The sequence below is a fragment of the Boleophthalmus pectinirostris genome, unplaced genomic scaffold (assembly GCF_026225935.1).
Source record: "Boleophthalmus pectinirostris isolate CB_2022bp ecotype Guang Dong unplaced genomic scaffold, ASM2622593v1 HiC_scaffold_18, whole genome shotgun sequence".
NCBI lineage: Eukaryota > Metazoa > Chordata > Actinopteri > Gobiiformes > Gobiidae > Boleophthalmus > Boleophthalmus pectinirostris.
In genome coordinates, this window is record NW_026571133.1 from 12556074 (window position 1) to 12583778 (window position 27705).

The window sequence follows — 27705 nt, forward strand, 5'->3', positions numbered from 1 at the left end:
GGACCACTAGTGAGCAGTCGAAACTGTCAGGTATGAAAAAAAACCGAGACTAAAGGACTTCATTGTAAACTGTACAGTAGGAAAACTAAGTGTGAATGAATAGGAACAACCAAAAGAGGCATTACTGATATGAATATTGTAAAATGATTTCTTTGGAATAACACTCTGTTAATATTTACAATTCTTCTTTGTTTTGTAGTGTGGATTTTGCCCTGCTCGCTGCTCGGACCATACACTTGGATTTGGACATAGCAGATTATCAGCATGGACAGACACAGGAAGTGGACATGTGGCCTTGGGACATTTCTTCTCTTAGTTTTACAACATCTCACATTAGCGCTGGAAGTGCCTCTAGATCGTGAGTATTGCATCAATCACTATTTCAGTTTTATTATCTTTGCACAAAATCTTGCTGTAATTTAGTAAAAAATATAGTTTGGCTACTTTCAGCTAGCCACGGAAAAGCTGTAGACTTTTCTGACTTTTAAGCATGTTTTAGCATGGTTTTAATTCGGATTTTAATCTCAAAGTTGTACCATGTAAGTTTTCTGGTAGAGGCTCCGCTACTTGCTTGTCTCCATAGAGATGTTGTTGCTTTGCCTGAAATGTTGCACAGTATGATATTAAACGTCTATGTTATAAGCATTATTAATTACCAATTACCTGACCTGTAAATTAGCCTGGAGTAGGGCTGTAGGGCTCATTGTGGACCGAAAATTGCAATTTCGTTTTTGATTTATGGGTCTGCGTCACGGTCTATGCTCCACAAAGTAATTCACCACCACCACCACCACACTAGGAGGCTAGGATTTAAAACTGGCATTTGTGTAAAGTTTAACACGAACAATCTCCACATCTATGTCACAGGAAGAACACAGAGTCCACTGAGACATGTCCTTTAGTCTGACAGAAGCTGACCACATTAGCAGCACAAGGAGCGAGCTGTTTTTTTTCAGCGCTTATAGTTTATCCAAATTAGTCATGTGGTTTTAAGTGTCATTTCTGTAAAATGTAAAACAAATGTGCGCAAGTGGTCCAGCGTCAAATTGGTGGTGCAGGACTCTGGTGTGATACAAGTTTCTGTGATGTTTGCAAATGTTCATGTGCACTAAAACTTGATTTGAACAAAATTGTGGATGAAATCAAAATTGCAATATCTGCCAGAAAAATCGCAATTACATTTTTTCTTAAAATCGTTCAGCCCTAGCTTGGAGGCATCATCTGCTTTTTTTAGTTTAATACTTTAATGTGGAACATTCCTAACAAAGCTGTAACGCCTCCATGGAAACAAGTATGTGGTGTTACTTTCACCAGAAAAAATACATTGTGCCTGTTTTAATGCATTTTTGAAAGATATGTTTGAATATGACACACTTTGTTAATCAGAAAACCTTCAATTACTCTTTTGTATTGACTGAACCTGGTTTATCAGGCTCAGTCTAATGCACCAAAGTCTTTGAATGTTCAGCCTTTTTCATCTGAACTTTTTCACTCCTTTGCAAAAACTAACACTTTCTCCTAAATCTGTATCACTGTGGTACGGCGTGTCTCACTGGACAAAAAGCCAAAGTACTGGAAGGATGTAAGTCGGCTATAACACTGAATTAGAGTGTGGAGTTTTTGCTGTTTGACTATTACTTATTACTACTTGCATGCGTTTTGCACTTTGATTGTGGTGCAAGGTTTAGTTTAGAATTGCTTGCTTTGTTTCAGTTTCTTGAATGGTAAGTTGAAATGTTTGAGCGTTGCTGCATGCTGCGTTTGTGTTGAGTGATACTGCTGCATAAAATATCCATGTATATGTTATTCCCTATTCATTTTTGCTCTTTACGTTTCTGCAGTGCCCCAGCCCCCCACTATAACGCTACAGTCTCCTAAAGATTACATTTTCGATCCACGGGAGAACATCGTGATCCATTGTGAGGCCAAGGGGAAGCCACATCCCAGGTAAGATACTCCCTAAGAACACAATTTAATAGTTCTTCTTCATAGTACTTCTTTGGAGTGCCTGGATTTGTTCTGTCTAAAACAATGTAATAGTTATTTGACTACTAGGACTAGACTAGATTTGATTTAGCATAGATCAGTGGTTCACAAACTCCCAGGGCCGCGTCTCAATTCTGTTTCGTCGCTTCCCTCTCCTTGATTCCTCTCCATTTTTCAGCTGTCAATCAAACGGTGTCCCAAAGAAAATCACAGAAGAAAGGATTAAACATGAGTGAGGCTTCAGAAGGCAAACATCAGATAAAATAATTAAACTTTATTGGTCTCAGAGAGGAGTTTATATCCTCTCTCCTCCCTGTGTCTCCTCTGTGGGTGGGACTTCCATACCCATTTCCTGCAGAATCGAAGAGAGGAATCGAGGAGAAAGCGAGGCCCATGTAGTGTGCTATCTGTATGTCTTTTTCTTTCTGTTTTTGTTGACTTTTATGTGAAGCGTTTTGGTCAGGCTGAATTTATATGAATTATGGCTCAAACAGGTTTAATACAACTAGGTGTCAGCAATAGTGACCAGCAGTAATATTGTGTGTTTCTTTTCTTTTTTTTTTTTCTTCATTATCTTGATAACAATATGATATTTTAACAAGCCATGTGCATCAAATTTATACTAAAAATTTACACAAAACTGCACAAAACATGAATAGACCGTCATATTAACCACAAAAGTGCATAAATATAACTTTAAACCCTTGTGAGATTACACTACACACTACACTACTTGATTGATAGCAAAAGGAAGCAAATAAGAGAGCAACTGTATAGCAAGATATAGCAAAGTACAGCACAAACTAATTATCATTATTCGTGTATCTGCGCAGAGTTAAACATTTAAACTTCTTTTAAAAGTGGAAGAGAGTGGTGCATAATAGTCTTAATTATAGATATATTCTAGATAGATTTATTTTTGCATATCTCCAAAATAACAATAATATATCTCTCATCTCTAAATAATGCTGCACTCTTGTTCTAGTTCTAAATAGTTTTGTATTGTGTACTTTAATCTGAGTTATAGCCTATTATTGTAAGTCAAATTGTTTTAATATAGTAGGCTTTACATATTTAATCACTGCCCATAAACATCTACATATTCTAAATCTAGATCCTTGGTCCTTGAACAACTCAATACTGTAAATGAATGCTTTTGTTATTGATTTTAGCTTCTCGTGGACAAGAAATGGCACCCACTTTGACATAGAGAAGGACCCCAAGGTCACTATGAAGCCCAACTCTGGGACGCTGGTGATAGACATCAGTGGGGAGAAAGCAGAGGCCTATGAGGGGACATACCAGTGTACCGCCCACAATGACCATGGCACCGCTGTGTCCAACAACATCGTCATCCGCCAGTCCAGTGAGATATCTCATTTAGCTGAATTATGAGTTTTAAATGTGCCCTCTTCTTACCTGTGCAGTAAGACATCTGATACTGCCTCTGTGACTCGCAGGGTCCCCCTTGTGGTCAAAGGAGAAAGATAAGAAAATCGTGGTGCAGCTCGGGATCTCCCTGGTGCTGCAGTGTAGGCCACCGGCAGGACTCCCCCCTCCCATCATAATGTGGATGGACAACAGTAAGTCAGCTGAGATTTTTTGTTGTATCCTGAAACTGTGAAATATTTTGGAAAATAAAGGTGGACTATGCAACATTTGTAGTGGAGGGTCTGCCAAGTGTTTGTCTTCATGGAGATGTTATTGTTTTGACTATAATGTTCTGCAGTATAGCATTAAGCATATCTTAACAAACACAATATCATCCAGCTGCGGACACAAGTGGTGTTGTCGCGCTATGGACACAAACGGGCATGTAGATGTACTGTATATATGTCTATCATTGAGAATTGAGTAGTAAAAGCAGGAGCTTCAAGTCCTTAGCCGTCACTGAACGTCACTTAGTAAAATGTGCAGAGCATTGTTTTACTTCCAAAAATAGCTCATGTCCCCTTCCGAAAAAAACAAAACAAAACTATATTGTACTGTGTCCCGCAGCACCACATATTAAATTATGGTAATTTTGTTGGGTGCCTCCATTAAGTTATACCTTTAAATCACTGCCATTATGCAGTCATTTTCCCCCTAAAAATATCCTGCTCTTGATGCAATGGTCAGAATGTGACTAAATCAAAATGAAATGTAAATAGTTGTAAATTAATCACAGATCATTATATTCCTGTAAGGTTCACAGTGTCATGGTAGAAGACTGGACCATTATTTGATTTTGTGTTTTGATGATGCTTTTTGCTGTTTACTGCTGCTCTTATTGCAACAGTGTTTTAATATAGTATGTCTAATAATTGTTTAACATGTTTCCTTAGATTTCCAAAGATTACCTCTGAATCCGCGAGTGTCCCAGGCCTTAAACGGAGATCTGTACTTTTCCAATGTTCTTCTGAGTGACACCAGGACGGACTACATCTGCTACGCACGCTTCCCCCACACCCAGACCATTCAGCAGAAACAGCCCATCTCTGTCACTGTACTTGAGCGTAAGAAACTGCACAGAACACTGGCATCTGAGGCCATCACAATGCGCTATTGAAAGATGAAAGTTAAATCCTACATTACCAACATTTGCTTCTCCATTACTATATATTAATACTTACAATGTGATGTCTGATTTTTTGTGAGGAAGAAGTTTATATAGTATAGATAGTGGCTGTGGTAGTAGTAGTTGCTGTAGCTTTCAGGTTTCAGCTTTCTGTGTATTGGAGCCATTTTGAGGCCTTTTATCAAATCAAAAGATATATTTTTGTATTGAATACTTAATCGCTATGGCAACAGTGCTTATTTTTCCTTGCTCTGAAACCCATGAACATCTTAATTTAAGAGGCAGCTTGTGTTGTTTAGCCACGTTTTTACATGTTCACAATGTTCTATGATTTTCAGTGGAGACAATGAATGACACTGTGGCTGCTCTTTACAATATCTCTGATTACCTTAGTGGTGAGTGCTGCTGATTCACTCTCCCACAGCGCCCCCTAGTGTGAACCCAGCCCCGGTTTTACCCAACAATTATCTTTAACTCTACTCTTCACTCTGTGAGGCTAACAACTGTACCCCACAGACTTCCCACTTCATTGTATTGTTTTAGATCCAGGAATGAACTCTGTCCCAAACCTAACATTCAATATTCTGCATTACATTTTCATGGTACATAAAATTTGAATTTACTGAACTGCTTGTTCTTACTAAAGTATATGTTCTCCTCCCACACAAAAAATCAAGAATTCAGCAGCAAATCATTATATGCTGTGAAAACCTGTCCACATTCATTTGTTTTTATTTTGCAAGACATACTAAAAACTACCATAGCGTTTCAGCGAGTCAAGTTTTTCTAAATCATTTGGGCTTTATTGCTTAGTATTCCCATGACTACCCCGAATGTAAGAGAGAAAAACATAGAGAAAAAGGGTGGGGATAGAGTGGATAATGGATAAATTATAATGACGTTTACATGGAACATCCAAGGCTCTCTGATGTCTAAAAGTCCTTTAATGGATCAATGAATGGGCTGGCCAAGGACAATTTTTGGTATATTGTATTCGCATATTTTACATACACACTAGAGCCTATATGTGTAACCAGACCAGACAACCATTCACTCTATGAAACACATCACTAGCTTTCCATTATCTAATATGACCTGACATGGAGCATTACCTCTTCATTTAAATAAGAAGACATTAAAATATTGTAATTGTTCACTCTAAAATGCAATTTGCTATGACAGAAATAGTGTTATTAAAAATCCCAGAGATTATCTGAAGTGTATTAGCATGTGTAGGTGGGCAGATGGGTTAAACTGTACCCTGTAGTCACTATGGCAACTGATAGAGCATTATACACACTTCATCACTCATCTCCAGTCCCTATTGTCCTCTATGCAAAGACCCTTCATTAGTGCATTATTGCTCAGTTGACTCCATCCACGTGACTGTAACCCTCATGAAAAAAGTTAAGTGTCTATGAGTGTGGTCTGTTTGAAATGCACTGTTGTGTCTCTGTGTTTAGATAACCCAATAGGAGAGCGCAAACCTGGTTTTATGATGCCTCTTGGACCCATCAGCAACAAGATGGTCCTCAAAGGAGAGACGCTTGAGCTGGAGTGCATCGCCGAGGGGCTGTAAGTTACTTTACTGACGTCATGTAATGCTGCAATCTCCATCATATGCTACAGCAACAAAATTAAACCAACTTTTCACAAAAAATATGGAACTGTGGCTTCCTTAAAGATGCACTACACAACGTTCCGAGTGGAGAGTTCACACACCACCTGTTTGTCTTCATGAAGATGTTATATATGTGTCTACAATGTTCCATGGTAGACATTAAGTCTATCTCAAGGGAGACAACTAGGCTACATTACAGGCCAGATCTGTGGAGTCACCCATGTTCACAGAGAGAATTACTGTATTTTTGGGCAACAGAAAGATAATGAATAGATGTTAGATAGACGTGTTTAATGTCACACCATGGAATATTCCAGGCAAAGTAATAATATCTCCATAGAGACAAGTTGGTAGTGTGCCCTCCACCAGAAAACTTGGGCAGTGCACCTTTAATTAAACTGTACAATAAGGATTTGGTGCAACAGTGAATTAGGAATAGTGGCCTTATAACCCAAAATGTTAGCCAATATTACTTTCAGTTGTAGCACATTACAACAATGAAAATGAAATAGATACATGGTAATTACTGAGGACATATTTGTAATTCTACTTTATTTCATGGTAATATGATTAATCCGGATAATAATAATATAATAATAATGTATATTATATAGAACTTTTCCAGATGCTCAAAGTCGCTTTACAATTTGGTGCATTATTCATTAACTGTACTACTGTAGCCATATTTGCCCTGGGGCAGACTGATGAAAGCAAGGCTGCCAATCTGCACCATCACTCTCATCAATCTCCCGCCAACCACCAACAACACTCACGGTTATCTTCTGAGATCTAACAAGATCAGGCTTTGACAAGAAGATTTGGCCACAATCCTGATTACAATATCTACAGGGCTGCAAAGTGTATTGATTTCTCATAATATCCTGGTAAAATCATATTATATCATATTGAATAGCTAGTTGTGACAGTTGCTTATTTTTTATTTCATGGCTATATGATTAATCCTATTGTCAACCCTAACCAAACCAGTGATAGCTTTTTTCTTGGTAATGCTATTTACAAGGCTGCAGAATGTTTTGATTTTCCTGGTATTAGACAAATGCTTGAATTTGATCGAATTTCAAGTGCTAATGGACACTTCCTGTTTATTTTCGGATAGCTGATTGTGACAATTGCACATCCGGTGTCCATTACAGGCCAACTCCAAGCATCTTGTGGCAGAAGGATGGAGGAAAGTTGTCCAAAACAGTCTCTTTCCAGAACTTCAATAAAACTCTGAAGATTTCTGATGTGAGTGAAGCTGATGCAGGAAACTACCGCTGTATAGCCAATAACAGCCATGGCTCTGCGTACCACATCATCAAAGTCACTGTGAAAGGTAATGCATGCAGACTAGTACTTATAGCAGTATTTCGTATGCATTTTAGGGAGAAAAATGGTGCAGTGCAGTTTGAAAAATTATGAGTGATTTGACCTGTGTTCACGACAGTTTATAATACCAAGATATACTGTATGTATGTATGTATGTATATATATTTTTTCCAAGAATTAGATTTTCCTTTTAATAATTTGGAAAGCAATCTATCCTATTACCAAAATCCTACTTGCTAAAACTAAATATTGATAGAGTTATGACCCAGCTCTTTTAGTATGTAGTAATAAGTTGCTAAGCTGTGATGATTATTCGTCCGTCAAATGCTTTTCTCCATGAAGATGTTGTTTCTTTGTCTGGAATGTTTCACAGTATATGTCATTAAACCTTTCTGTCTTGATGGAGACCAAACCAGAACAAGTTACTGGTCAGATCTGTGAAGAGGCAACCCCACTCACAGTCAGAATTTCTAGGTATTTCCCAGCTATAAAACCATCTGTAATTTAATAATTGCAAGGTAGAGCTGTTTAATGCTATACTGTGGAACAATGACATATCCATAGAAACAAACAAAAAGTTACATAGCGCATCTTTAACATTTGTCTATTTGTTTTTCACAGCTGCCCCTTATTGGATCAGCGCTCCCCGGAATCTCATCCTTGCTCCAAATGAGACTGGAATTTTGACCTGCCGTGTAAGCGGAGACCCCAAACCAAACATCACCTGGTTCGTCAATGGAGTCCCTTTACAAAGTGAGTACAGCGCTAAAATAAACCAAATACACCTAAACACAACATGGAGTAGGGTATGTTCTCAAGTACTTTGGGAGTTGAGGAGCTATATTTAAATCTGGTTTAAGGACCGGGACAGAGTGAGAGAGGTTTTTGTTTATGGGCTTGAAGGTACATTGTGTAAATTTCTCGTTGGGGGGTCTGTCTCCTGCTTGTTTCTATGGATATGTCACTACTCTGCCTGGAATGTTCCACAGTATGGCATTAAACAGCCCTTCCTTACATTAAATTACAGGTGGTTTTATAGCTCAAAAGTACAGGAATTCCGACAGTGAGCGGGGTTGCCTCTTCACAAACCTGTAACTTGTTCTGGTTTGGTCTCCATGAAGATATAAAAAATATATTGTGAAACATTCCAGACAAAGCAATAATGTCTCCTTGGAAAAGTTACACAATGTACCTTTAAGGCAAATTAGAAGCATTTTGTGAGGACCTTTCCCATATAAAAGATATAATATGATGATTTGCAGTGTGTTATTACTGTAATTATGGAGGACCAATTCCTTCAAATCAGGAAGGAATCCTTTGCCGGAAACCCATAAATGCAGAGTGCTTAGCTAATGAGCAAAATGCTTTCTGTATAATTGTCTTTCTGTTTTAGATGCACCAGATGATAGCAGTCGAAAGATTGAAGATGATACTGTGATTCTGAGCAACGTCCAAACGGGGTCCAGCGCTGTTTATCAGTGTAATGCCTCTAATGAGTTTGGATACGTCCTGGCCAACGCTTTTGTCAATGTACTCGGTATGTGCATATACTAGTCCATCACAAATAATTTGAATATCATGGTAAAAAATTCCACTCATTTCAGAAAGTCAAACCCATATATTATATTGTGTCGTGACACATGAGTTTTTCTATTACACCTGAACAGTGCCACAGGGTAATCTCCTCCATGCCACGGCGCATTTATGCAGTAATTGATGCCAGAGGAGGCCCAACCAAGTATTGAGTGCATAGAAATTAATATTTTAAACCAGGTGTCTCCAACCTGTAGCTCAGGAGCTACCAGTAACTCTCCACCCCCTTCCAAGTAGCTCGCCAAGGGATTTCAGAATAATACGTATTGTGCTGAATAACTAAAATTTGATTTAATTAAATGTCTATCATTGTAAATGTATAATTTTGATGCCTATCTTTATGCACTAATAAATGGATAATAATTGTGTAAATGTTTTATAGGCATCAAACTGTACCCCATCTAAAGGCTCTTATATTTACTCAGTTTCTTGCGACCACTAAAATGAGTAGCTCTTTGATATTTCCATTTTGTAAAGGTAGCTCACCAGAAGGAAAATGTTGGAGACACCTGCTTTATACTTTAAATTACATACTTTTCAGAAGCGTGACATTTATGTTTAAAATATGATCTTATGCAATTTTGTTTCATTAGCTGTAAGCCACAATCATACAAATTCAAGAAATAAAGTATAAAAATATTTCACTCTTATGTGCCATGAGTCTATATAATGTTTGGGTTTGACTTTCTGAAATGAGTGCCAAAAAGATTTTTTCATGATTTTCTAATTTTATGTGATGTACTAGTAAGTTTGAATGTCAAGTCCCCTCTATATAGTATTCTGATCTACTACTAAATATTTGTTTTAATAATGTAACAATTTTTTTCTACAAAGCTGAGCCTCCAAGAGTACTGACTCCACCAAACAGAATCTACCAGGTCATCACTAACAGCCATGCACTGCTGGACTGTGCCTCTTTTGGCTCACCTATTCCCACTATCACATGGTAAGTGTTCAGATGTCCCCTAATCTATATTGTCTATTTATTATTTAATTATTTATTTGTTTATTCATCAGGGACAATGCACATAAAAACCTTGACGTACACAAAGAGGTAACAGGTCAAAAATACCACAATTGACATGCATGCTTTTCTGTTCAGGTTTAAAGACAATCACATCAGCATCAAGACGGGTGACTCTCATGTGATTCATGAAAATGGTACATTGGAAATCCATGTAGCACAGCCAGTGAACAGTGGAAAGTACACCTGCATCGCCACCAACAACCTGGGCATCAAGGAGAACCATGTTTTTCTGGAGGTCAAAGGTCAGTTACCACAAAATAAAACTCAAGACTCAAAACTAAAAGATCAATTCGTATAAAAAAAATAAACAATGCTTTTTTTGTTTGTTTGTTTAAAATGTAAAATAAAAAAACACCAGGTGCATTGCGCAACTTTTCTGGTGAAGGGTCCATCACCTGCTTGTCTTCATGGAGATGTTAATGTTTTGTATAGAATGTTCCATGGTAGAAAAACGTATCTATCTCAAGGGAGACAACTATAGGCTACATTACAGGTCAGATCTGTGGAGAGGCAATGCTATTTACAGATAGAATGATTGCATTTTTGAGCAACAAAAATACCCATGATGGATAAATGCTGGATAGATGTTTAATGTTGTACCATGGAGACAAGCTGGTGGTGGACCCTGTACTGGAAAAGTTGCACAGTGCACCTTTAAATTTGATCAGTAATTTATTTTGATAAAATTAACTAAAATAAATAAATTGTGTTTTGTGTTTCGCAGTGCCCACCCGTATTCTGAAACAGCCGGAATACAAGGTGGTCCAAAGGGGAATGAAGGCAGTTTTTGAATGTAAAGTGACGTACGACCCTTCGCTCAGTCCCATCATGACATGGCTCAAAGACAACACAGCACTTCGTGAGGACAACAGGTGGGACGCTGTATCTCTAACATGCATGTTGGAGATAATAGGATGAATAAGTCTGATTGTTCAAGTATAACATTATGACCAACTGAGAAGGCCTTGAACTCATGAATAACTATAAACCAGATATCAACCTAAGATATATGGATGTAAAAAACAAAATTTAGGGCTGGGTATCATTAAGAAGTTGCTGATACGATACATACATCTCTCAATATATAGGCCACAATACTGTACGTATCCCAATACTGTGCTTTTTTTGATCTGATACAATATGTGATGCGGTTCAGTAAAAAAATAAAAACTAAATCATGGTTTTGAAGCTAAAAGTCTTTGTTAAAACACTACCTGTGCAAAGTTAATATGAAATACACCCATTTTAATCATCAACAGTGAATATGTCAAATGTGTTGCATAAACAAGTTTGCCTCTTATACAAGCAACAAAATTGTAGCGCTGTAACAAAATAATTTTGTGAAATATATCAAAAAATACCCTTGGTGACATATCAATACAGCAGCACACAATATCGATACTGTATCATAACATTAAACGATATGATAAATTGATATTTTGATATTTATGCACACCCCTAGGCATATTACCTGGCCTTCACATTATAAACTATGGGCAGTTTAGAATGTTAAGATGTAATTTGAACAGAACATATTTTGAGATCACTCAAGGTTGTCTTCAGTTCATGTGGATTGCCTGACTATACTACAGTTTGATCTCATTAAAAGTGACATTTCCTTTGAACTGTTGTGCAGGTTTGTGGTGGGAACTGACAGTCTAACCATCAAAGATATAATCGATGAAGACGAGGGCACCTACACCTGCTACATGAACACCACCCTGGACCATGACTCAGCCAGCGCCATGCTCACTGTCGTAGGTGAGGTTTTCACAAACGAAACTGGACATACACACACAGCCATAAACATATTGACCCTTAAGAGAAATAACTTTATTATAAAGTAAGTTTAAATTATAATACAGTGTAGTGGTGGAACGTAATGAAGTAAAAGTAGTAAAGTACTGTACTTAAGTATCTGTTTTAGGTATCTGGGTTTTAACGTGGATACTTTTTACTTTTACTTCTTACTACTTATTTGAGAGCAGGTATCTGTGCTTTCTACCACACTACATTGTTTAATTGGACTGAAAAGTAAAATTATTTTTTGTTCTTGTCTGAGACCTGCTGAAAAGTCTTAGTGGTTTATTTTTAATATGTTAATTGTTTGAGCAAGCAAAAATAAGAAAAATGGATGTCTGTATAAGCGCAAAATACTTTTTCCTTTTTTTACAATTTAAGTACATTTCATAGTTTATATATACTTGTACTGTGTAGATTTTTTCATGTGAAGAGTATAATTGAGTATTTTTTTTGCTCTGGTATCTGTACTTTTATTTAAGTAACAAAAGTTCTTCCACCACTGATACAGTATGAATACTAATAGTTGGTCTAAAAATGTTTGAATACAGTCTATGGTCCATAGTATTCTCTAATCCTGTTCCAAACTTGACTTTTTTGCTTCTTGCTCTCTCAGAGGCCACTCCTACTCCACCCATTATATACGGTAAAGGATCCCTGTGCATTTTACAGCACAATATTCTACCCCATTTCTCCAACTCCATTCAAACCATTTAACTTAATTTGAGTTTTATATTTTGTTATTATCCATTCATTGTTATCTGTTTGGAAGTGTTTTTTAATTTTTCTGTTTTATTGTTTTTTTTCTGTTTTATTTTTCTTCATGCCATGAAATATATATGTTTATGTTTGATTTCATAATTATTTATCGTTGTCTTGAAGTTACATAAAAGCAACACTATGTAGTTTTACAAACACCTGTTTTTAAAAGGTGACAGGTTTGAGTTTATAACTTAAAGACATAAACAATTGGCTGATTTTTTGAGGAAAAAATAAAACTTTTGTTAATTCTTAAAGGTACCTAGTGTTGCTTTAAGTATCTCAATATTATTTTCACATTGCATAAAGTATATACCCTTTCATTTTCAGCTTTGTAAAAATAGCTGGAGGTACAAACACTGGGACATTTGTTGATGTTTTCTGCTGTGTTCACAGAGAGACCGGATCCGCCGACCGACTTGGAGATGACGGGACAGAAGGAGAGGAGTGTGGAGCTCACATGGACCCCGGGGGACGAGCACAACAGCCCCACTCAGAGTACGACTATACTGCTAATGCCGATGTTAATACTAAAAAGGACTTTCAAAATACACCACAAAGGCCTAATAGATTCCACATGCTAAGAACAACTTATGCCTGCACTGAAAAGCACAAAAACCTTAAACCTGGTGTTAAAGAGTTTTGTTGAAAGTGCAAAACTGTCATTTGAAATAGCAATCACTTTTTTTTATTTATTTACTTTTTTCTCATATGTTTTTCCAGAGTTTATCATCCAGTATGAGGACCACCTTCACCAGCCTGGGGTGTGGGTGAACCTGACGGAGGTGCCTGGGACTAGCCCCACAGCTCAGTTAAACCTGTCCCCATACGTGTACTATTCCTTCAGGGTCCTGGCTCTGAATGGGGTGGGCTACAGTGACCCCAGCCAACCATCTCGCCAGTACAGGACCAACCCAGCAGGTAAAGACTTGCCCACATAACTGAATAAATAGTCAAATTAAAGGGTCACATTTCTTATTAGAAGCATTTGTTATTATAATATATTGTGATGTGTGGTAATTTCTCTTGTGGATCAATAAAGTCTGTCTAAATATAAGTCTGTTAAGTCAATGCAAAAATCAAACTGTTTATGTAGTTTTCTCAGAAGTGATCAGAGTAGCCAAAAATAGACAAACTCAAGTACAAAACAAGTAGAGATACAAAATAGTGGTCCAAGAAATTCCTGAGTAATTGTCTTAACGCAGGATCTCGTTTATATTTTGAGGTTAATTTAATTAGAAAGACAATGCTTCTTTCACAAATGCACTATTTTTTGCTGTATTTTCAAAAGATGTACCTTAAAAAATAAGAAAAGTAATTAGATATATTGGTTTGTTTGTTAAATTTTGTTTATTTTTTATGGTTTCAATGTTATAGCTCCTGATGTGAATCCAGCAAATGTTCAAGGCGAAGGAACTGAACCGGGGAACTTGGTCATCTCTTGGACTGTGAGCGCTTTATTTCATTATTTTAAATTAACTCCATTTCCAATTATAATCTCAAAACATCTGTCTCCTTGCAGCCTCTGACAGGTTTCCAGTCCAACGGCCCTGGTCTGGAGTACAACTTGCAGTGGAGACAGAAGGGTGTGGAGGAGGAGTGGTCCACTAAAACTGTAGCAAATGTCTCTCAGTTTGTCGTGACTGGGACCCCCACCTTTGTACCCTACGAGATCAAAGTTCAGGCTGTCAATGACTATGGTCCTGGTCCAGACCCTGATGTGGTGACTGGATACTCTGGAGAAGATGGTAAGAAATTCAGGTGTGAGATTTTGTGCCAGTATGTCTCTAGATAATAACTATTTGATCTTTTTTTTTTTTTTTATTTTAGTACCGTTGACTGCCCCTGACAATGTAAAGGTCACGATCCATAACAGCACTTTAGCAGAGGTGCAGTGGGAGCCTGTGTCTATGCCTTCAGTTCGGGGTAAACTCCAGGGATATAAGGTAAACTAACAACACAAAAAACATTATTCAACAACACAAAAACCACTCAAAAAACATAATTTTAATTGATGATTATTTCAATAGTGTCTGAATGTAAGTGCCGTCCTCTCTCCACTGACCTGTAACTTGGTCTGGTGGTGTCGCCTGCTTCTCTCCATGGAGATATATAAGTTTACTGCTATATTAAGGAATATTCCAGGAAACATTTCTATGGAAACAAGCAGATTGCTGACCCCCCAACTGGAAAATTACAAGTGCACCTTCAAATAAAACAGATCTTTCACTGTTTGAACTCAGAAAAGATAGTATAATATTGTGAATTATAATAAGTCATGATGCATGTATAACTCAGATTGGTAGTGGTGGATAAAGTACTAAATTTTGTTACTTAAGTAGAAGTACAGATACAAAGGTAAAAAGTTACTCAAGTAAAGGCAAAAGTATCACATGAAAAAAATCTACTTAAGTATATGTATTTAAGTGCCTGTTTTAAATGATACTTTAAGAGTAAAAAAGTAAAAGTAAAGCACGAATTAAAAAAATTGTCAGGATGCTAACACAAACATAAAAAAAAAAAAAAATGAAATAATTTCTTTTTACTTTTCAGTCCAGTTCAAAAATGTAGTGAAGTAGAAAGTACAGATAAATGCTCTAAAATGCAGTGAAGTAAAAGTAAAAAGTATCCACTGTAAAATGTACTTAAGCATAGATATCTAAAAATTCTATATAAGTACAGCACTTTACTACTTGTACTTCTTTATCTTCCACCACTGCAGAATGGTAATAATGAAACTGTGTGCAGATGTATATTCATAGAAACAAGCAGGTGACAGACCCTCCACCAGAAAAGTTACACAATGCACCTTTAATTATCCAGACTGGTAGTAATGAAACTGTGTGTAGGTGTATTTCCGTCGAGAGCGCGGCCTTCTTGAGTCAGAGGAGGAGCCTGAGTCGGAGCAGGAACAGTTTCTGATGTTCAGCGGAAACAGGAGTGAGGGGCGCCTGCCGGGACTCCAGCCCTTCAGCCAGTACCACCTCTACATCAAAGTCCTCAACAGCAAAGGAGAGGGTCCGGCCAGCTCCAGCGAGACCTTTGGGACCCCGGAGGGAGGTGGGTGCTGCTAAAGATGGCTGACAGGGCTGTTTTTCTGCTCCCCAGCATTAGTCTGTATTAATTATGGCTTATTTGAAACCAGTCTCTTGCTATTTTTGCTACTTATTTAGAATTTAAAAATGGGTAAAGTTTTTGTTTTAGTAGGAAAGTAGTTATGTAATTCTCATTTTATACATAAAGTAACAGATTAGCCTGAAATTGCAATTATTATCATGTATCCTGTGTATTTTCCAGTCCCAGGACGTCCTTCCTTTTTGAATGTGGTCAATCCCGGTTTGGACTCTCTGACTCTGGAGTGGGGACCCCCTCAGCGCCACAACGGCCGACTACTGGGATACACACTCAAATACCAACCAGGTATTGTAACCTATTATCCCTAATAACCCTCATTTTCTTTGCCTGCTGCTTTTTCAAATAATCATATCTTGTCTTTGCAGTTAACAGCACCAGTGAACTAGGGCCCATCAAAGTTATGACCCTCCTTCCCAACGAGACCACCGTCATTTTGAGTAGCCTAAACTCCAGCATGCTCTACAAGTTTTACCTGAGTGCCAAGACTGTTATAGGATCAGGACCAGACATTTCAGAGGAGGCCTTCACAGTTATGGACACAAGTGAGTACAGCTGTTTCATTAAAGGATGGGTCATAGGTATTCCAGTGTTTAGATATTTAAATACTCAGGGTTTACTCATGTTACTTATCACATAGTACATACAAGATATGAGATTTTTGTAAACCTTAGCTATCTGACTTATTTTTTCTGGTGCTTCATTGATTATAAGTCAGTTAATGGGTTTCAGTTTCCTGGTATATGATGCCATTTTGATCATTCACGTAATTGACTTCAAAATGAACTTGAATGGTAAATAAAAAAGGGACACCATGTACATTTTTTAAGGTTGAGGATCCAAAATCTTCAATCAAGGTCGAAAGGTTAAACTCCAGGGATCTCTGTGAAGTGAAATAGCATAGATAGTTCTGATGTGGCAACCATTTTGAACATTTTAAATATTTCTTACACTCAACACACTGCTCCTAAAATACACTTGGTACTTTCTTTTCTCTTTCTCTCTGAAGCTCGTACTAAGACCCCTGTAGTAACGGTTAAAGGTAACATCACAATGCCAATGCCAATGGAAGTATCTGCATGTACTACACTGCCACAAGAAACTGAGCAAATAATAGAACTGTATTTCTCTTAAATCCTGCATGTGTAAAAGACTTCCATGGCAATTGCCTCGTTTGCCTCCTATTCTATATGAAAGAATAGGAAGTACCATAGTTTAAAGGTGCACTATGTAACTTTTAGTTTGGGGTCTGTCACCTGTTTGTTTCTATGGATATGTCAATGCTCTGCCTGGAATTTTCTACAGTATGACATTAAACAGCTCTACTTTACATTTATTCAGTTTTAGGTGGTTTTATATCTCAACAATACTTAGAAAAATGGACATTCTGACTGTGAGAGGTGTCGCCTCTCCACAGATCTGAACTGTAACTTGGTCTGGTTTGGTCTCCATGGAGATAGAAATGTTTAATAGCATACTGTGAAACTAGACAAAGGCATAACATCTCCATGAAACATTTGACGGACCCTCCGCCAGAAAAGTTACACAATACACCTTTGATATATAATTAATGCTTGCAGCTTGGTATTATCTCTTGGTAGTAGCTCTCTTCAAATGGACATGTTTCATTTGAAGCCTCGCTTGTGGCTGCTTTGTTAGCATTGTATTAATACCTTATTCTAATCTCAAACTAACCCATAAATAAGTCAGATTATGTCCTTTAACTTTTAACCAGCTAATGCATAAAGTGTTATTCAAACCTGACAGGATCTAAAGATGCATGCAGACAAGCTTCTGTACAAAACTGTGCTTTTTCCTATAAGTATCTACTTTATCAACAACTTTAAATAGCAACCAATAGCATACTAAAATATTTGACACTGAAACCAAATACCACAGGTACTAATTTGACCATTTTTCATTAGAAAGCACAGTTTTTGGGCAGCGTACTCTTAGCAGAGCATGATTTTATTTATTTATTTCTCACGAACACAGTCTCTTTCTCTGGTACATGTTTCTGGGATGTCTCACTCTCTTCATGTTCTTTCAGGCCCCACAGTGCCCCCTCAACCCCCAACCTCCCCCATCACACAAGCTCCGCCTCCCACGTCGCATAAGGGTACAGCACTGTGCCCACTTTATACCCCAAACACTAAACCTGACCAAGACAATCCTCTCATACATATTTAAAGGTCCTATATTACGCAAAATTATCTCTTGTGAGCTTTGGGACATGTTGTTACCTCCTCAAAAACAAACCTGGAGTTGTGTTTTGTTTCATTCACGTGTGTTTGAGTAACTTTGTATTATTAGTCTGTCTGCATCTCTAAAGCTCCAAATGCTCTGTTCCACTTTGTGATGTCGTGAAGCGGTAGTTTTCAAGTTATCAACTACCTTTTACCTTTAGTTCAGTAGAGTTTGGCAGTTTCCTGTTTGAGAGAAGAACTAAATATGCAAGTTAAAGGTCTATTAAACATGTGTGAATGAAACAAAACACAACTCCACGTATGTTCGTGATGAGGAAACATTAAAATGTAGATCAGAAAAAAGCACAATACAGGCCCTTTAAATGACTCAACATTGTACTGCCAATTGCATACTCAAACTGGTGTAAACTGTTTTTTCATTATATATTTCCTTTAGATCTGTGCATATTAATTCATGTGTTAGGAGGCAGCTCCAGCAAAAATATTATTAGCACAAAAATTTGCTAAATTTCATCCATTATCTTAAGGCTGGTTAATAGATGAAGCATTGAATGAGACACTTAAGTTGACATTATATCAGTGGTGGATAAAGTAATCGATTTTGTTACTTAAGTAAAAGTACTGCTACAGAGGCAAAAAGTTAATCTACTTGAGTTAAAGTATTAAATTTCCTGTTTAAAAATGTACTTTAAGAGTAAAAAGTATTTTTGCTGAGATTTTTAGAACAATTTAAGAATGAAATGTAGTGATTTTTATAAAGCATTTGGCAATTAGTTATTCAAATCAAATTGATTTTTAAAGCTTTTTTGTGTTCGCTCAAATTAAATGTGCTAAAAATAACATTCAGCCATTTCAGCAGGACTCAGACACCATCAAGAAAAGTATGTTTTACTTTTCAGTTCAGGTAAAAAGGTAAACTGTAGTGAAGTAGAAAGTACAGATACATGTTCTCAAATGTAGCGAAGTAAAAGTAAAAATTATCCACTGTAAAATACCTAAAATACCTAAAATGTGTAAGTTTTGTACTTCGTTATCTTCCACCACTACATTAAATATATTACCCCTATTAATAGACAATTGACTCATATCCTGACAACACATCTGAGACATTACAAAGAAAACCAAGACTACTTATATTACTACTACTACTAATATTGCATTGACTATCACAAAACAAAACAATGCTTTTCTCTCTCTCCCATGTCTAGCGCCCCCTCTTGGTCCAACCTTTGGCACTGTTAACACATCTGTCTCTGAAGAGGGCGCCGTGATCAGTTGGGAATACTTTGGACACCACAAAAATGTTTATGTGGAATACATTATAGAAAATAGTAAGAGTTAAAAACAAAATTGCAGTGATTTTTCAATTTCTGCTTTGTAATATGAGCTGATGTGGTCCTGTAGGTAAAGATGACTGGAAAAAGGAGTTGGTAAATGGTTCTCACTCACATATGCTAAAAGGGTTAAAGCCAGGATCGACCTATAGGGTGCGTGTGGTAGCTCGGGACCCCTCGGTATCCACGGCCCACTTCACTGAAGAGGTGGAGGTGGCGGTGCCAGGTGAAGTGGCATGGCTTCATAGATGGTTGTCCTGTAGTAATCACATTTTACTTTTATTTTGTTATTTCTCCTCATCCTTTTTTTTCAGTTTAGTGTCATTGTCAGAATTGTCCTGGCATGATTGTACTGCAGAGGTGGGGATTTGCAAGTCGTGACTTGGACTCGAGTCACTATTTTTAGAACTTCAGACTTGACTTGATAAAATGGACTAAGACTTGGGACTTGACTCAGACTTGAGGCCTGTGACTTGGGACTTGACTCGGACTTGAGGCCTCTGACTTGAGAAGACTTGAGAAGCACTTTTAAATCTGAATTCTTTCTATCCTGTATCCTGACTGTAATGATTCACTCTAAGATTTTGTCAAGACATGTAAAAAGAAAAAAAAAAAAGCATTTCTACTACTCTTATAAACTCTATAAATACTCATATATGAACTATGAATGCTATGACTTTATAAGTACAATTTATCTTAAAATTCATATAATTGCAAAAATGTAAGTACTTTGGTTTAAAGACTTGAAATAACTTGAAGCCCAAAGCAGCCGACTTGGACTTGACTTGGACTTATGGGCCAGTGACTCGAGACTCGACTTGGACTTGCCTGTATTTGACTTCGGACTTGACTCGGACTTGAGTTCAAAGACTTGAGACTTACTTGAGACTTGCAAAACGACGACTTGGTCCCACCTCTGTTGTACAGTAGTGTAAATATTAGAGCTGCACAAATTCAAGAGGTTTTTTTTTTTTTTGGTAAGATATTTGCTTTATAAAGTTGGACTGATATAACTTATTGTACTAAAATAATTCAATTTTAAAATACAGTGGTAATATGTTATTCTTTTTTTGTCAGATTCATTTTTTTTTAAGATAAAGGACATTTATTTGCCTTTGTGAGATTGTGCAGCTCTAGATAGTTGATGTAGTTACACAGAGACCGAGCATGAAAACTCTAGATACTCCAGATTATGCATGTATCCTTAATCATTATTTCAAAGGCAGTTTTTTAATATTTATTTTTTGCTTTATCTTTTACTTTTCAGTGCTTACACCATCCCTGACCATTAACCCATCATAATTTCTTTTCACAGTTTATTTTGATCCCATCCATTTGTGATTTTAAACCTAAATATATTGGTAACTGTGTAATAATCTCACTATAATGTCCTTTCTCACTCTCTGTACACAGCGGTGGCCAGTCGGCAGGTGGATATAGCCACACAGGGCTGGTTCATTGGACTCATGTGTGCTATAGCCCTCCTCATCCTGGTGCTCCTCATCGTCTGCTTCATCAAGAGGAACAAAGGAGGAAAATATCCAGGTATCTCAGTTATAGGACTGTAGGGCTGTATGTAATACCACAGGAATACTGATACTGCAATACTGGCTTAAGACATAAAATAAATATATAACAGTTTTTATCTGACAGAAATGTACCTTTTTTGAAAGTATAGTGAAAAAAGCAGATATTAGTTAAGCATTTTCCTAATTTATGCTTGTTTTGGTCTTTGTTTTGGTTTGTGAAGTTTTTTTTTTTTTTTCTTTTTTTGGACACAGTCTATTATATTAAGTATATATATATATATTTTGTTTTTCATTTTATTCAGCTGAACTTATTGTTAAATTATTGTTAAAACGTATATTAAAATATAGGGGTGTAACATAATATATTACAAAATATTGTAATATCGTATCTTCAAAACTCTCAGTAATATTGTGGGCCATCACAATATATCACAAGTGTTTTTTGCTTAAATTTATTGTTATGGTGCAGAAATAGCTAAAATAACAGAGGGAACTACATCTTTGCTCCATTTTGGTGCAAACTACATGAAAAAATAGTAGTTCTAAGCACTTTTAAATCTTCGGTCTTTGAATTAAGTCTTGTCAAGGCAAAGAAGCGTATTCACAATTTTGTTAACCTCCACAAAATATCACAATAAATACTGTATCATGAGATGTATATCATCAAAATATTGTACCGTGAGATTTGGATATCGTTACATCCCTATTAAAATATAATTATCATTATATCTTTATCGCATTACAAAACATAGTTGCTGAATATTGCAATTTTTTCACATATCACAGGCCTACTTTTGTGTAATTAGAATTGAAAAGTAAGCTATGATTATTGTCTGATTTTATAGTAAAAGAGAAAGAAGATGCACACCAAGACCCAGAGATTCAGCCCATGAAGGAGGACGACGGCACATTTGGAGAATACAGGTGAGCAAAACTATATTACATTTACTTTAAGTCAGGCTGGTTACTCAGAGTAGATTTTTGTATATTCATCCCTAATCTGACTGTGTACTGTTGTGTGTAGAACATTTTACCAAGAAGCAGAGATACACGCCCCTCCAGACACCTTTACCAAACAGTGAGGCAAGAGTAATTACCAGCGATAAATTAACCCAAAATAATGCAGTCATTTTTAACATCTCTGCTCTGTAATTTACCCAAATGTACTAAAATACCATTTTCTGTAGCAGCAACTAAACAATACTGGGCCTGTCACGATAATTACTATATTGATTTATCGTTCACTACATGACATTTCCGGGAGTCAGTATTCATTGTGTGTTTCATTTCTTTGCACAAGTAGGAATTATTTTGTTATTTTATGGCAATGCAATAACTTTTGAGTTGTAGATGGCCAACATAGATACAAACTAATTACTAAAGTGTCTGCTGTTTATTTATTGCAGGTAATTATACAAATTTTGTACATTTACAATAGTTTTTTGGGATACTCTTGCTGTAGGGTTATCATGTTTCAATATTATCGTTTATTTATATGTCTGTTTTAACGTATAAGCAATATATCACACATCAAACTATGTTATTGTGACAGGCCTGAACATAACACAACGTAACTATGATAGTTGTTTCTTCATTTTCAGCATAACTCTAATAGCGGCTGGTATGGTCCATCAGTGTCTGTGTTTATTAGAGATGGAACAGTAATCGTTGATGCATCTCATTTATTGATTTATATCTGTCCTTTCATTCACATCTTATTGGGATTCAGGTCTATGGAGAGGTAAGACAACATGTGGTTCAAAATTGCAGCATGTAATTCACGCAAACTCCTGCTGGCTGTTAAACTGTTAATATTATCATAGAGGTAAAGATTTACACTAAAACTTTAATTATAGTTATTTAGCACACTAATGATAACCAGTACTGCACTGAAAAGGCTGCTTAACCTTTCTGGCTTCTCTCATACTTAACTTTTGCATAGGTGTGTGATTATGTTGAATACAAGGCTTGCAATTATTTCCCCAAATGTACACAAGCTAAACCTGGTGCCATTAAATATTTACTAATACATACATTTAAGGGCTAACTTGCTGTAGATTCTTATTTTTATTTGTAGTTTTAGTAGCATCATTTTGCTTGAAGTAATGCTCAAACAGACCAGTAATCACTGTATGTTTCATTAACCGAATTTCATGTGTCCTTCATTTATTTCTTGTTGGGATTCAGGTCTATGGAAAGGTAAGACCACATGTGGTCTAAATAACAGCATGTACTTTACACAACCTCCTCTAACTCAGTGGTTCTCAAACTGTGGTGTGTGGTGTGCTTCCTCTGGTCTTCTGTCTTTGGATAAATTTTATATATAGGCAGTTAGTTTTTTAGGCTTAGATTAGTCCTAAAGTCATAAAGTGCTGCTTTAATTGTTCCAGGTCCAAATCTACTTCTTTAGACCATAGTCCTGGTTTGTTTGTGGTGTTAGTCCATGGTTCTCTAAGTTCAGTATATTGAGTATAGAGAGCTGCATTTAATAATAAAAAATATTGCAATATATTGACCGACATAGACTGGTTAATTAAGTCATGTGGGTTTTTGTTTTACTGAACAATAATATGGTTATTGCCATTTAAAAAAAAAAAAAAAAAAAAAGTTACATAGTTATCAAGTGTTCCAGATCTTCTTATATTTACAGACCTAGTATTACACACCTACTTTTTCTGAGGTTGTACTTGGTCTGAAAAGTTTGAGAATCACTGCTCTGAAACTGAAACATAGGCATGGTGATGAAACTGCATAAAACAGCAACAACAAAATATTCTTGGGTACAGTAATAATTTTCTACAGTACTTAACACAAGGTTTGTGAATACTTTGAATGCAGGGCTTGCAAATGAACTCACTAATGCACAAAATGACTTTATTCAAAAGGATTTCTGCCTGGAGACTGTGGACGACTGCATTTCTGAATAACGCATGTAAACAATTCTGTAAACAGCGAGAGTGAATGGCACGTGCACATGAAGCCATAGTCACTAACCCTGACCCATGCAGCTACCAGGCTCTCCCTTCAGAGCTAACTAACGTCTAGAGCTGATCCACTGCACTGTACTTTTAATATGGTTTAACATAGGTAAACTTCAGCATTTGTATCAGTGCTTTCAAGATCTGAGCCAGACATGCTATTGGGGGAACCATATTGGGAAAAAAATGTTTATGGGAAAATTAGATGTTGCAAGAATCACTATATCACTCTTTTTGATTTAAAATTTTTAGACATATGTGTAGCTTTTTCCCCAAAGCTGCATGCCATTTGAAAAAGCAATCTCCTGGTTTTAGGATGCATGCCATAGACTGTATATGGGTACTTGACCTGACTTTTTCTGCCCTTTTTGTGTCTAATCACTTTAAACAATTTTCTAAATAATGTTTTTCTTCCTCCAAAATTCAACTCAACTCTACGTAAGTACCATATTTTCCGGACTATCAGTTGCTCTGCGGTATAAGTCGCACCAGCCAAAAAATGTGCAATGAAGAAGAAAAAAACATATATAAGTCGCACCGGACTATAAGTCGCACTTTTTGGGGAAATGTATTTTGTAAAATCAGAGACTAGAAACTGACATTTCATCTTGAAAGGCAAATTATAGTAATAACAACAGAATAAAGAACAACAGGCTGAATAGGCGTTAATATGTTAACGTAATATATTAACAGTTATTCAGATAATTATAGTAAACAACAGAACATAAGTTTACCAAACTCACGATCTCACTCCAAATCACTAAATCCATTGAATTCTTCATTCTCGGTGTCACTTCTGCGTGACCTCCGGAGATAAACCATTTATCTATGATGTAAACGGAGCGCCGCTTCCTCTTCTGTGTAGCTGTCGTCAGACTCAGCATCAGTTCCATTTAGAATTATTCTGGCCTTTCTGAATCCTGACAGGATGGTTTCGGTTGTCACTGATGTTCAGGCTTTGTCGATTCATCCAGTGACTTCCAGGAACGTTGCAAGGCTCACCCGCCCGGTTACCATGAAGCTGCTTTCTCTATCCCCGCTTTCTGCCAGTCTCTCACAAGTTTCTCGCTCGCTCCAAATTTTCTCTCTGCTGCTCTATTACCGCTTTTGGCTGCATATTTCAGTATTTACAGCAGAACAACAGCTTTTTCTACAGGAGGCATGCACAGTAGAATGCGAAGTGACAGTGGTACGCGAGTAATAAATACTGACACACAAGCCTAGAGCGCCCTCTCGTGGCTGTCAGTCTGAAAATTTTAATATACAAGTCGTACCGGAGTATAAGTTGCAGGACCACCCAAACCATGAAAAAAAGCACGACGTATAGTCCGAAAAATACGGTATGCTTTCTATAAATTACATATAGTTTTGCAATGAAGTTGTGTTAAATTTTTTGGTATTTTAACAAAATAATAATAATAATTTTAGGACCTTTAATGTTTATAGTTATTATCACAAGACAAGAGGAAGCTAACAGTGCAGTGGAACGGCTCAATCTACAGTTACTTCTCGGAGCTTGCCATGAGTAGCACAAGGGTTTTTGACTGACACTAAAATTCCTGTTTAAGATTCCTGGAATAATTGTTGGTTTGTCTATCCCTCACACAGTGATACCGAGGACCACAAGCCCCTGAAGGGAAGCCGCACCCCCTCAAACGGTACAGTGAGGCGCGATGAGAGCGATGACAGCCTGGTGGACTACGGAGAGGGCGGGGATGGACAATTTAACGAAGACGGATCTTTCATTGGTCAGTACAGCGGCAAGAAGGAGAAAGACACGCACGAAGGCAACGAGAGCTCGGAGGCGCCATCTCCTGTCAACGCCATGAACTCCTTTGTCTAACGAAAGGGGCGGGGCCTGGCTGTGATGTCATCTGTCTTGGCCACTCCCCCCCACTTTGTTGTTGAATTGTTGACCGTGATGGTTTAAATCAATACACGGGACTACTGGTACATGCTCACATCTTCACGCCCGTCACCCCACCCCGTCCCACTGTGACTCCATCGAAAAACCACGCAAACGCCACACATCCCAAATAAGGAAGAAAGAACGGGCTGTCCCGAGTGGAACTAAAGAGGAAGCAATATAAAAGGAGCAAGAATGTAACAAAAAGTTTATGGCCAAGTGTCTCTGTGCCATTGAATTTTTTGAATAGGAGCATATGCAGCACTGGAAAAATAAGAAATCACTCTTGACTGGAAGATCGCCTACTATAAGGTGAAGGTGAAAGTGTCTTGCCTCAGGTTACAAAAGGAATATATTTTGGTGATGTGTGGGAAATGAACCATCAAGCTTTTGGTCACTGGGCAACCAATTTCTCCTTATTTCCATACAACAATTTGTCATTTAAAATTATTACATGGCTTAGTTAAAGTGCGTATGACAGGTTTTCATGTTTTTGTGATTATAGCTTCATTTGGTGGGATGGTACCTGTGTTAGGGCGGTATGTCAAACTTTTACTCAGTCCAGTCTCAGTTTGAGGTTGAAAACAAAGTTGAAATTTATCAGATGTAGTGCTACATACTTTATTATCAAGACACAAAGTTCCATCCTAGACGCAGGGACCATTTTTTCACATAAAGAACACACATTTTCCTGTGTATTATTAATTTAGGAAACTACAAATTGCACGAGCTTTGCCCCTTGTTTACGGTACAGTTGCTAGGTAACTGTTGGAATTACCTCATATGTTATCGGCCACTCATGTCCAATCAGGAAGTACAATTTTAAACTTCAACAAAATAGAAAGATATTAACTTGGTAAGATTGCTTGAAGAAGCAAAATTTTAAATATAAGTAATACAAGGTTTTGCTGAAATGTGTAGTCTAACTTTAGCCTGATTCATCTGCTGATTTCACTTTGTGAAAACTGTCTGGCCTCGCAGCATTAGGATTCGTTTGCTCGATGGTAGGTGGGTACTTTTTTATTTTTATTTAACCAATCGCTGCTATTTGGTCGTGACATATGAAATGCACCGCTAACAGGGATAATTAAACTTTTAGGATGAAGGGCAGTAACGTCTTTCCCCATGATAAAATTCACCAAACATTCTCTTTGTTCCAGCGTTAAATCCTCAATCTCGGGAATTGTTGCCAACACAGAATGAATAGCTCTTCACTGATTGGCTGGTGCCTGGACTTGCACTTCCAGGGTTCTTGCAAATCGTCTAGTGTATTCCAATTCCTGACCTAGTGGCTGGAGAGAAATTAAATTGAGCAGAGACACTAGGTGGCACCAGCCTGGCTAATCTAACTTGTCATATGCACTCTAATTACTCCTCTCAGTAAGATGGGTCTGGGACAGCTGTCAAACTAAGATACTGAGGTTTAGAGTGGCATCTTAACTATTTCCAGGGCTGTGTATCCTAATGCATAATTTGAGTGAACCCAGAAAAGAGGTACAATGCATTTACTTCAAAACATGAGCATTTGCATGGACGATCTCACTGATTCCGTACAGCATTTTCCACCCTCAGAGTCGGAGAGGTGAGGTGCACGTTTAGACTGCGCCAGGTCACAGGAGCTGGCTATGCCTTCTGTTGTTTTGTTGGAAAGTGTTATATTGTTTTGAATGACTAAAGTGGCAGCTTGTCTGTGTGGGGCAAAGCTGCAGAATGCAAAACTAGTATAATTAATGTCTTTTTGAGACATGTAACCCTTTGTACATATGTTATAGAGTAAAGACAAAGATATATAATTATTTAAGGTCAGGAAAGTCCATTTGTAGCTACTGGAAACCTGACAAAAATACACACTTTTGATCATTTAATTTGACACACCAGCCAGAAATATTTACACTGAACTACTTTCAGGTACATTGTTTATGCTTGCAAATTTTACTTAAACCCACA

General features: G+C 37.2%; 1 protein-coding gene across 1 annotated transcript; it reads left to right on the plus strand.

Moving 5' to 3' along the window:
- nrcama (neuronal cell adhesion molecule a) lies at positions 1 to 26831 on the plus strand. The gene is made up of 29 exons (XM_055153671.1): positions 1 to 30; positions 200 to 358; positions 1842 to 1947; positions 3159 to 3352; positions 3447 to 3569; positions 4311 to 4481; positions 6007 to 6118; positions 7319 to 7500; positions 8115 to 8246; positions 8887 to 9030; positions 9921 to 10032; positions 10189 to 10355; positions 10838 to 10985; positions 11750 to 11874; positions 13069 to 13170; positions 13396 to 13593; positions 14050 to 14120; positions 14195 to 14420; positions 14503 to 14618; positions 15522 to 15732; positions 15970 to 16092; positions 16173 to 16349; positions 16814 to 16846; positions 17855 to 17923; positions 19220 to 19342; positions 19416 to 19571; positions 20759 to 20890; positions 21720 to 21798; positions 25461 to 26831. The coding sequence occupies exons 2-29, from the start codon at positions 265 to 267 to the stop codon at positions 25693 to 25695; spliced, it is 3861 nt and encodes a 1286-aa protein (XP_055009646.1). The 5' UTR covers positions 1 to 30; positions 200 to 264; the 3' UTR covers positions 25696 to 26831.
- Positions 26832 to 27705: the final 874 nt, after the last annotated feature.